General features: G+C 39.6%; 1 protein-coding gene across 2 annotated transcripts in view; it reads right to left on the reverse strand.

The window, feature by feature from the left end:
- Positions 1 to 150: 150 nt before the first annotated feature.
- The window catches only part of BTBD1 (BTB domain containing 1), a 12,225-nt gene continuing 645 nt past the window's right edge, over positions 151 to 11,730 (reverse strand). Inside the window, exons 2-9 of one of the 2 annotated variants that reach the window (XM_057382027.1) lie at positions 11,416 to 11,693; positions 6,888 to 7,044; positions 6,539 to 6,644; positions 5,976 to 6,173; positions 5,523 to 5,715; positions 4,918 to 5,005; positions 2,098 to 2,244; positions 151 to 1,247 (exon numbers count right to left, since the gene is read on the reverse strand). In XM_057382027.1, coding sequence (XP_057238010.1) covers positions 1,089 to 1,247; positions 2,098 to 2,244; positions 4,918 to 5,005; positions 5,523 to 5,715; positions 5,976 to 6,173; positions 6,539 to 6,644; positions 6,888 to 7,044; positions 11,416 to 11,693 — 1,326 coding nt within the window. In that variant the 3' untranslated portion in view covers positions 151 to 1,088. Of the gene's footprint in view, positions 1,248 to 2,097; positions 2,245 to 4,917; positions 5,006 to 5,522; positions 5,716 to 5,975; positions 6,174 to 6,538; positions 6,645 to 6,887; positions 7,045 to 11,415; positions 11,725 to 11,730 lie in introns of those variants that run through there. The other variant, XM_057382028.1, reaches the window with a different exon arrangement.

An 11,730-nucleotide genomic window follows, 5' to 3' on the forward strand; every position in this document is an offset into this window, starting at 1 on the left:
CCCGGGGCCGGGAGAGCGCTGGCGGAGCGTGCACGGAGCTGCGGTTTGATACACACACCTGTTCTACACACGGCCTTTGGACACYCCAAGCTGCGTCACCTTCCCCCCTTACAGACAGGAAAAGAGGAAATTTTCTTGTTTTTTCTCCTGCATTGTCCAGTTATTACTTTAGTAAGACTTGGGGCAGGATACAGGCCCTTGTACATGAAGAGGTTCTGTTACTACATGGTACATACTGCAAGACACTRGATACTATATACATACAGCAATTGCATCAAATTATTATAAGCAATCTGTAAAACTCGTTGCACACAAATAATCTTTAGGTTTATACTAATCTTTTAGTACTAGAATATACGATGAGAAAATAACATCATTACAAGTCTTGTATTCTCATTTTCACATTATACATTTTTATAGGCACGTATATACAGTGGCTATTTGCATAACCAGTTCTATATTCCAAAACAGCCCTTCTGAATAAAGAGATCTATTTGTTGCTGAATTCAACTTTATGTTTCTTCAGTGCAGCTGCAGATGTTCTCTGCAGTGCTAAGTCCATTAATTCTCCATGGCTCTTGGAAAAAGTCAAGATGATGGCAATATGAATCCAGCTTTGAAAATGTACTTAAAAAAATACAGTAGCAATCCGTGTTCATTGAGTCAATCCAAGGTCATTTTGGAAAGAAGTGCAAGATGGGACTACAGCAGCTTTACTGTCTTTTTAGGACAGATTGGAGAAAACATACACAAATTGTTCATAACAAGTAAAGATTTTCCAGTTCAAAAAATGAATTTTACTGCATGAGAAACAAAGAGGTGAAAACACAACTGATCACAAGGTACTATTTAAAACAAACTTTTCAATATACAGAATACTTATTCCACTTGACATTTTGTTTAGAGGAAAAGCTAAATTACCAATAACAATGAAAAAAAAACCAACAGAAAAACCCTTTTCTGGTACCCCTAAAACAAGTTAGTTTTGTTTTTACACATTGATGTAATTTCACAGAACTTTTTAACTGCTGCCAATTGTGAGCTGAAGTTCACTGAGATGCCATCAGATTCCAGATCATCGTGTGAAACTAAGTATAAAATATTATTTCTGGTATCTGTCCATCTTCTATTGATGTACCATTGTTGTTACCTGGTGAACTATAAAAGACAAAGCATGTTTTGCTAGCAGTAGGAGATTCGTGGATCACTTTCTTCAAACCTTTTGTTCCATAGTGGGAATCAGGACCCTGCAAAACATCACAAGAGATTATCAACTGCATGGAAGTGGGCAAGAGCCAAACACTGCTGACGTTCAAACACTACTGACTTGGGTTACTTCAGTAGTATRAAATTTCTGTACCCACATCATCTAAATTATATGCAAAATCACAGACAACAGAAACAARTGTCTGTCTAAGTAACAAAAAAAAATTTCTCTGACAGCAGACTTAAACCAGTTGATTTTATCCAACTAGTAAAGAATACTTTCTAGTATTTCTCCTTATCACACAGGTTCTCTATACTCTCACTTATTTCCCTATGTCAGCTGCTTTTAATGTGCAATATTTTTTTTCCAACCCACTCAACTCTGATTTCTGTACAGGGAATTATAAAAACATTAAAAACTTTCTGAGAAATAAAAAACAGTCCACAACACTAAGGGGAGACTTTGCYGTAACAAGTAATTCTTGCATATTATGTCAGCAATAGCATATAAAAAGTGATGATTCTGTTTTCTTCACTTTAGCTGGTGGTTAGACAATCCTTGATAAAAGAAGTCAAACTTAAATTTTAATASAGAGCTGTCAGATTACATATTCCAGATAGTGCTTTTTTCCCCACATAGAACCAGCGACTTCCATTAGAACTCATTCTAACTCCTACATCAAGCAAGAAAGGATCCAGTTGAGAATTCTATGCTGTGGCACAGCAGAGATGTGACAGTCGTACAAGTTACAGTGGAGTTTTAGCTGCAGCCTTCTTWAGCCGTAAACTTAAAATAAATTCAAGATCTAGAAGACACTTYCCCATCCGAAGACTGATAAAAGAACAGATCTTGCATCAAAGCAACACTTTCTTCTGTAAAGACATCCTTACTTTCAACGTTGCACAAGCAGTGTAGCAAACCGTGGGCAGAATCTCTATGGGCTCTTTGAACATCACTCTGAAGGTACTGGCTGTTCCATCACAGCTAAATCCAGTGTCATTCTGTCCTAGTGTCTGATTCTTCTCATAATCGATTATCTGCACAAAAGCATGAAAAGCAGTGGGTTTGTGTTTACACAAAAAGCATGAAAAGCAGTGGGTTTGTGTTCTGACTGTATGCACAGGAGAGGATGACATGCAAACACTTGCCTACCCCACCCAGTCTAAGCGGCAGGACAGTGCAATCCCAGCTGCAAAGGAGGTGTGATTTCCTGACAGCAGCAGCTGACGCAGCAGCTCCAAACCATGGAACCATGGCCTGCAACTTTTACAGAGCTKTGGCACTGCTCCAGCCACCTTACAGTCTTTGCTTGGGAGAGGAAGAACAGCTCTAAAACCTTCAGCTTGTGACCTTCACATCCAACATACAATGCTGTGCTTAGATGTGCTGATCTCTGCACACCTACACAGCCCACATGAGGGAAGCTCATTCGCTGCTGTGGCTAGTTTAGAAAACAAGTTTTTACAGATTACGTAAGTACTCAATGACACTATCATGAAAGAAAACAACTTGTGCTGGTATGTTTTGTACAATTTACTTCTAATCTTGATTCAATATAAAAATTACACCTCAGACTACACAATATTTATTTGGCCTTAAATTTCAATGGCAATAAGAATCACCAGTTCCAGTATAGTAAYAGCAGATACCTCACCTCCCATTTTGGATTGCAATCCTGATCCATGCTGCCCAATACCTCTTGCAGAAGTAGGGTATCAGAGCTTTAGAGTAGAGCACTTCTCGTGATTACTGCACTAAGAATCCTATCAGTTTGTACAGCTTATTATTAAACTGCCATGTAATTTTAGTATTATCCAAATGAGATGAAGCTTTATTCTAGACAAAACGTACTCTAATTTTTCTCCAGCCACAATCAATAGAAATATTAATAATTACAATGCTGAAGTCTTAAGCCTTTTTTACATAAAAGATGKATTTGCAGTATACATTATCACTATRTTYAACTCTCTAAAGCTCTGCTAGTACTCATGCACAGCCAAGAAGAAAGCTAGAGGCAGAAGACATAAATAACTGTCTGAAAAGATTGTGACAAATAAACTTCAGATTCATCAGTTATTAGGGACACTTCCAGGATAAAGAGAACCTATACAAGATGGATGGCCTTAATAGGAACCATAAAGGTTTATTTAGTCATTCAGACTGAATCAGGAGGGTCTTTTTCAAGTGATTCTTCTGATCACTCCCACTTAATATGCATTGGTTTGCTTTCAAAAAATCTAAATTCTCTTCAGATTAAATAAATCCAACAAACATCCTGAGGGAACACACCGAATGCTTGTATCTGCTAACAGGAATTCAGCTGAGAGACATTCAAAGAAGAGTTTATGTGGAGTAAAAATCCCCAAGTWTATGTCTGGATAGCTGCTAGGTTCCCAAGACCAACTCTTTTGTTCTAARATCTGCCTAGTGCATTATGCTGCTCATTTACATGGCTGCATAGTTTGAGAAAACCAAACCGAAAGCATTTCAAATCGAGGAATTTGCAAGTGAGCTTTTAAACAGAGGAATGTGGAAAAGCTAAATTCCTTCAAAACSTCATTCCAGATACATTCTGTTTGGAACACCATTAGGAGGAAAGACACATTTTTTCCATAGGAAACAGACACAAAATCCCTACCCTTAGATACAGAAGAGTCAGATAATAWTTATCATCAAAATAGGTAGCAGAAGAAAAACTGTCATTTCGACAGAATGTCCACCAATGAACTGACACAGCAATTGCAGCACATGCTACAAGTCTATAAAAGATAGGCACAATAGAATTTCTGCCCCTATGTGAAGTCACAGGCTATTTCACAAAATTTCCCATGCACCTAATAAATCAATGTGACATGACAGTACCAGGGTATGAAATACACAGCACAGGGTAAAACTGTGCCAGTCATGGAATACTAATACCTTGTTACAAAGCTTAGAATCAAAACAAAACTRATCTCAATAAGAAAAGGAATTCAAATTGACTGAAATTCCACACTTAAAAATGAAAAAAAAAAATGCAGTGCTGGATCAATACTACTAGAAGACAATTCTGACCACAACATGCTAAGGGATCAAACAGGCTGCAAGAGCAGGAAATACAATTTTAGTGGTGTCTTCAATTACCCGCTGGGACCAGGCAAGGGTCACACCAGGACATGAAGCAGGGGTGACATTTTTAGATGCTGTCACTGGCCACTTCACAGGCCTGCTAACCAATTGCTCAGCAGGACGAAATGCAACCCTTGATTTGGTACTGAGTGATGAACAGGATCASATTCAAAATTTCCTAATGGAAACACTATGTAACAGTGTCCATAATATACTTAGAGTCAACACTCCCACATGAACAACAAAAGCAAATCACCCACAGCTAATTTAAAATAAAAAAAAAACTAAAAAACTGAGGAACCTTCTCAAAGGAAACTAAAAGGAACAATTAAGAAAATCAAATCCTTATAAGATGCATGCAGGGGAAAAAAGATGGATGCTGGGAAACACCTATACTGAAAAGGATTGAAGGACAGGAGAATACAGGAGAGGGAAAAGAGTTTCATACTGTTCTTACTTTTGSATAGACACTCACTAATGCCCACTTGTGACAAAACACATCTTAGRCATCTGGCCTATAAATTGCTCCCTCCCAAATATAGACCAAACCTTKTACAAGTGCTAGATCCTGTACAAACCTATTTAAACACAATTCACTGTACCTGTATATTAACTTGATAGTCTGTGGGTCCATGAATAGATCCATATAATCCAAATCCCACTATGGAAATTCTTCTGTTAACTGTGAACCTGGTAAAACACAAGGCAAGAATGGTATTCAAACAAATGTGGAGAGTGTTACCTTATTTCAAGCTYGAAAAAGAGAAGTTACTAATAAAATGCAGGAAGTAAACTAAGAATGGCATTGCAATTTTTTTTAATAGCACTTATTTAGATTTCAATATTAAGAAAAACGCTTTGCAGCTTTRTAGGTTAAAGCTTTGCTAATTCCTCAAGATATTCAGTATCACTTAACAAAACATAACAGATTCTTTCTAGTATCTCCAAAATAAAATCAGATCAAGACTTGGTATTTCAAAAAGGAATATTAGAATGCATGCAATCTTCCCGAACCTCATTCTTAGCTAATTTTTATTTTATGTGTGTAATAGCCTAAGTTAATTAAAAAAAAGGAAAAGATCAAACTCTGTGTGCAACACAGCCAGCATGTTTGCTACTGTATCTTATACCAAGAAGTCAGATTTGAATGATTTGYTCCCTTTCTTCCCACACTTTTCTGTCTCTCCTGCAGTTTCTCAAGTCCTACCTAATCCGGTCGCTTGTTCCACTGTAGCCCCAGCGACTCTCCACCTGCTGGAACCTGTTAATGCTGCATTCTTTTCCTCTAAGGCAACACCTTGGTCGGTCAATATAATCTACTTTAGGTTTAGGATTGACAGTAAAGTGCAGAAAGAGATTTACTACTTCCCGATCCGACAAGATTCCAGATTGAGCAGGGCCTGTGAAAACATGACATTCTAAGATGATTTGAAGGATTACTCCAGCTGTTGTATTTAAAACACACATATTCACAAACTGAGGACAACAATAATATTTTACAACAGCCAGAGCATAATCTGCAGAGTGTTTTGCTTTCATTAGTGCATCACAACTCTTTTTAGTACAATATTAATAACAGAATTGAGTGTTAAGCATCTAAACACAGTTAAACAAYGCTGAGAGATGGTCCAACAGTAAGACAAAGAACTCCAAAACTCACCTGCTGCAAACTCTTCAATAGTCATTAATGGAAAACGGATTAAGGAAAGAGCTCTTCCAAGGACTTTTTGTTTGTTCCCAAATGTCACAGGCAGTTGCTGTCTTTGACATTCTGCTTCTGCCCAGCGAACAACAGCTCCAAAGAGCCTACTTTCTCGAATACTGAGGGTGTCCCTTTCTAGGACTGCACATAAAGTGTCTGAAGAAAAGAAAAAGTTAGCAGTTTAGAACCAGTYTTCATCCAACAGTGCTACATTATGTGAGTTTAAAATACTGAGTACATGAAAAGCAGGTATGGGTGCCTCAGGGATGAGACACAACCCTCAGCAAGTGAAAGCTTTGGCTTCAATGAGCAGTGTGGTGCCACCACAGTGAGAGCCTTGGGACAGCACCACTACTCAAACAGAGACACACGATGGAAGCAGCTCAGGAGTGAAGCTCAATCAAAGCACTGCAGGGGGGACAGCCAGGAAGGGAAGAACTCCTTTGGACTCTGCATACTCAGATGGGGGAAGGAAGCACCCTGGGGTACTGGGATCCCACAGTACACACACAGTGACTCACCTATGTCGATATCTGTAAAGCCTTCTGCACTTATGGCATCCATAGTGCTTTTGTCTATTGTGTCCAGACAAAGACTAGCAAGCTGAGGTTCATCAAACAAACGAGCCTGAAAAGATAAAGAAATACATTGTAAGCATAAAGCTGACAAACTGCTAATCTTAAAAAGCAAGCATTTTCACTCTAGTATAGACATAAATTAAAATAGGTTGATTAGTCTAAGTAGTCTTTGTGTTTATACTTAAAGAKTACTTAAAATCTCAAAGGAGTACATAATTAAGGAAGAATTTAGTAATTTCCCTCCAATTACCAATTTTCCTAGTAAATCAAAACTAAACTTAAATTTACCTACTTGAGTAAGCAGCATAAAGGCATTATCTGCTCGGAGATGCTTTGTTAGGAAATCCACACAATGTGCTTCCAGGGCAGGGACTGCATACTTTTTAGCAGTGTATAAAGTAGTCATGACTGTTTCTGGACCAATCTGAACTTCATCTGAATAAAGAAACCTATAAATCAATACACAAACRCAGATCATAAAAACATATTTTAGARGACAGTCAAACACAAYGGTCTYTTTGTATTAGAAAACAGGCCACAGTTGACCTCACAGYATTTTTACAAATAAAGAAGGTAAGTTAAAAGGTACAAGAAAGACTATGATGTTAACCTAATGGCATACATTTGTTTTAAATATGTATTACTCCCTAGGACTGATCTGGCTGTACTAGTTATACATAGCTCCCCAACTGTAAACAACAGCTGAGCTGCAGAATTACTTAACATCTGAATGCATGCTCCCAGTTCATCAGGAAAATATCAATGCACAACCCTCTATGGCTGTACTCCTGAAACTCATTTACTGACAGTGCACACTGGCTAACCCTCCGTGAGGGAACAGAGCAAGAACTTAGACTGTGAGAACATTTTACATTGAAGTTACCCCTCTGTATATTCAGAGAGGAAATGGAGTATATTCTAGCAGATGACCTTGACTCTTCTATTCCTGCCACAGCAAAACACTCTGGCTTGTCTCCACTGCTTGAGGCAAGAGGAGTGGTTGAGATTTTAGCATAAGCTCTGAACCAGAAAATAGAAGCCTCCACCAATACCAGGAAAAAACCTCCCTGTTTCCTGAGCAGTTGTTATTTGAGACTGGACAAGATAAGATTTATTTTAAGGTTCTGTATGGACAATACGACTTTTTAAAAATAACTTTTCTTACAGGTGRCATTTAAGATAATTTTAGCAATATKTCATCAGCCTTTCAGATAACAATCAAGAATAGTCAGTGATTTTCAMAAATACATTTGTCCCCAACACATAGGTGATTAAACATAATAAACCAGGGAACACTAGCAAATGCAAGAATTAYACAATAAAAACCAAGCCTYTCCTTTMTATTTTTTAAYATTTGCTACTCAGAACATCCAGGAAATGAGTGACACACAGAGACAGCAGRTGTGTTTAAGAGGATTTTTAAATGTAGCAATAAGCAGTCGAAGTAATACAAACCTAGAATTAAAGTTTCAACTGAAGTTATTMACTTCCTTCTATTTCTTATATTCCAAAAAAAAACTCTAATTCTCAGTAGTTGTGAACACACAACTAAATTTGGTRTTCCACTTTAAATCTGCTGCCACAATACAGGTACGTATTTACCATTACAAGACTCCAATCTACTCAAACAGCCAACTTGCACATCACCACAGTATAAATTGTACCTAATCAAGAAAAAATCCCTAGTTGGTTTTGGAATATGATTTTGATTTTATTCCTTAAGTGAATCCGGTCTGAGGCCCATGAAGTGACACACCAGAGGAGCTCATCTGGCTTGTGTTTCCCTTTCTATTCTACCTTCTGAAGAGACAGGGCGCAGTTCTAGGTGTGTCTTCCCTCTAAATATCCCCCGCTCATCTGTGCCAAGAGCTGTCTCTGTGTTAACCCWCCCCTCTGCAGCACACCTGAACGAGCACAGCTCTGTGTTTGCACCACTGCTCCTCSTCCTTAACCCAGGGGGACTCAAGATCACTTTATCCTTCCCCCTTGCCTTCTTCCCTGCTCTCAGTCCCTCTGACAGTAACACCCTCATTTTACTGGCATCCAGGATGAGGTAATGGGAAGGTGGGGGGTCCAAGTGCACTGTGGAAGAACAATTTTAGTGACCAGAACCATTTTTCCAAGTGACCAGTTAACCATTCATTCTAGAAAAGCTTCTCATACATTTTACACCACTTTTCTTTGCTCTCAGGTTAGCAATTCTCCTCCCCTTGTCTGAGCATCCTCTCAGTAGCTGAAATGCTTCCACCATTATAAAAGCACACAGGCATCTTTTTTTCCAGGTCATCATGATTGCCCTTTATTTACTGCTTGCCAAAATTCCCTGCAAAGATTTCTGGAAGATGGACTGCYAATCTATGCTATGTCATCACTTTCCTTTACATTATGATCAAGGACAAGTTAGCTTGTTGTAAAGTATGAATGAAAATWAAAAAACAAAAACGACTTACTAAAACCAACAAACGGAAACCCTAAAGCACAAACTTCCTGAGACAATTTGAATTTTCTTGATCACTGTTCAATCTGTAGTTAGAAACACACACAAAAAAAGTTGTTTCATTGGGAAACAGATTTAACTTTGTGACTGATATTATTTCAGTTCTTAAGGGTTTATCTGTCAAACTACTTCATTTTTTTCATCACAAAATCTTTTCCTTTGACTTTAATTTGCAAGTAGCAAATGTCAGTAGATCTTTATGAAACATGTAAACTACAGACATGACTTAACAAACCACATAAAATAAAATGGAAATAAGCTGAGGAATATTAAATAATTAGTAAACTATCCTTAACAAATTTTGCATTACTTAAGCATTTCCTTTACCTGATGTTAATTTACTGTATGTGTTCAAAGATCCTGACTTAATTTCTAGCCAGTACACTTCAAACTGGTGTTTGCAAACATTACAGAAAGGTCCCACGAAGGGTAACTATCATTATCTGACCAATTTACTAATGATAGATAAAAGAGGCCAACTGCACAAGGTCTCATTCCTGCCTCTTTCAGTCAACACCAGGAAAAAAATCCAGGTTGTCTTATAGTTGGGGTACTTTAGAAAGARTATATGAGCATGGAAAAAGTCCAGTACTGGCACTTATTAAAGAAGTTGTCCTTAGATATGTTTTTAACAAGGTATTGCAACGTATATTTATTTCAGCATAAGCTCAAACAATCATATATACCATGGAAKAATGTCCCAAGGAGCTGGAATAGACAGCAAACCTGAGATGTTCCACCAGTCCATCAGTGTGCTGATACTCAGACAAGACACAAGCATGATCAGTTTACTGACGCAYGTCCCCTGGCCATTACACACTGGCAGCTCTACCAACACAACATGGCTTTTGTTTGCTTCTAACAACATCCCTTCATTCACTTCTACTGTTTTCARATACCATCCTTCTTATCTGTACTTAGAAATCTCTTAAAAATCTGTTTCTGTGWTTCTATTTTTATCTTGACAGACTGCTCTTATTATATCCACTTTTCACTGTCCAGCGTTTTTTTCCATATGCAGACAAACACAAACATGGGCACTGTTATTTACTTTCAACCTTTGAAACCAATTTGCTTGAAAGACACTTTCCACTACCTCTCACTCCTCTGCACAAACTCTCCACTTAGCCACTCACTCTTTGCTGAAAATCCAGAGTACAGTTCATTTGCTAACTGCAACAGAGACATTGCTGCTGCATGGGGGTTTGTTCACATCACTTGCTTCAGCTCCTGTGTCCATGATTACCAAAGGACTAGGTGACTTTTCTCACTGCTCCTATCTGTTAGGCCTCAGGAAAAAAAAAKAATTTCCCAAGATTTTTGAGTTTTTCCCATTACAAAAAACTTTGAGACACTACATATTTATTTCCAGGCAATAATATTACTTGTTTCCCAAACGTTCATAACASAGAATTGTTTTGTGTATTTTACAGTTTTGCCTAGCAGAGTGGTTTCTTTGATAAAAACCTTAAGATTATGCAGTTTAGTTATATTACCACACCATAGCCCRAGGCACAAAGTAACTATCACTATTTGTTTCTATGAACACCATAAATTTTATTTTCCTCYACACTGAGTAAAGACAAATGGTAGGTAAACTCATCAATTTTGTAAGCACAAAAAGCAGCAGATCCTATTCTGCCCAAATTAGAAACCACTAACACATTTTTCATCCTTTTTGCCATCACTCAKATGGTCTGAGGTAAAAGTCAGCTGGTAATTGCCTTCTGYCGCATGTTCTCTCTCTGCCCAGGTATGATTACAATGGGTGTTACKACAGCAAAAAGATAYAACAATTCACTACCACTGCTGACAAAGAAAAGTGAACAGGAAGATGACTAAGATCTCAAAGTAAGTATCAAATCTCAAGGTAAGTATCAAATGAAACKAAAAGCTTGGTATAACAGCCTCTGTCCCTTCTTAGTTGCTATTAACAGATGGCTGGATAGTTGCAACACCAACAACACCAAGGGGACCCACTAATTCCCATAATTTTACTTTAACGAACCAAAACACTGAATCCAAAAGCCCTGCCAAACACGCACCGAGTGCTTCCCTGAACGGACAGTCAGCTGCCATTGAATTAGGGCGCTTCTCTTGGGAAAAGAGTGCAGGGTCAAGAGCAAGAAAGGACCCAAACACGCTGGCGGGGCGGTGCGACTCTGCGGAGCCCACAGGGGCTATCCACGTCCTCCCTGCACCTCCCTGCAGGGACGAGCACCGGGGAAAGGCCGGGCTCTGTGGGGACAGGAGCCGGSATGGGCCGAGGAGCGAGGAAAAGGCATCGGGGCCAAGCGGGGCCCCGGCGCGAAGCCCCGCTCACCTGAGCAGCGCCAGGAAGGCGGCGGGCTCCACGTCGGGCAGCTCGATCTCGGCCGAGGTGGTGGCCATGCCGCCGTTGAACATCGCGTCGAACACGGCGCTGCCGGCCGCCAGCACGAACCGGTGGGCGGGGATGCGCTGCTGGCCGGGCCCGGGGGGCGCCGCCCCGCCGCTGCCGCCTCCGCGGGCGCTGCCCTTGCCCACCACGAAGTGCACGTCGCTCAGGAGCTCGTTGGAGAAGAGGAAGGCGAAGCGCTCCCGCAGCGAGCCCTTGGTGGCCTGCCAGTTGTAGAGCGGCTCCCGCTGCAGCACCGCG

Source organism: Malurus melanocephalus, unplaced genomic scaffold, assembly GCF_030028575.1.
Source record: "Malurus melanocephalus ecotype Western Australia unplaced genomic scaffold, MMel_1.1 scaffold_547, whole genome shotgun sequence".
Lineage (NCBI taxonomy): Eukaryota > Metazoa > Chordata > Aves > Passeriformes > Maluridae > Malurus > Malurus melanocephalus.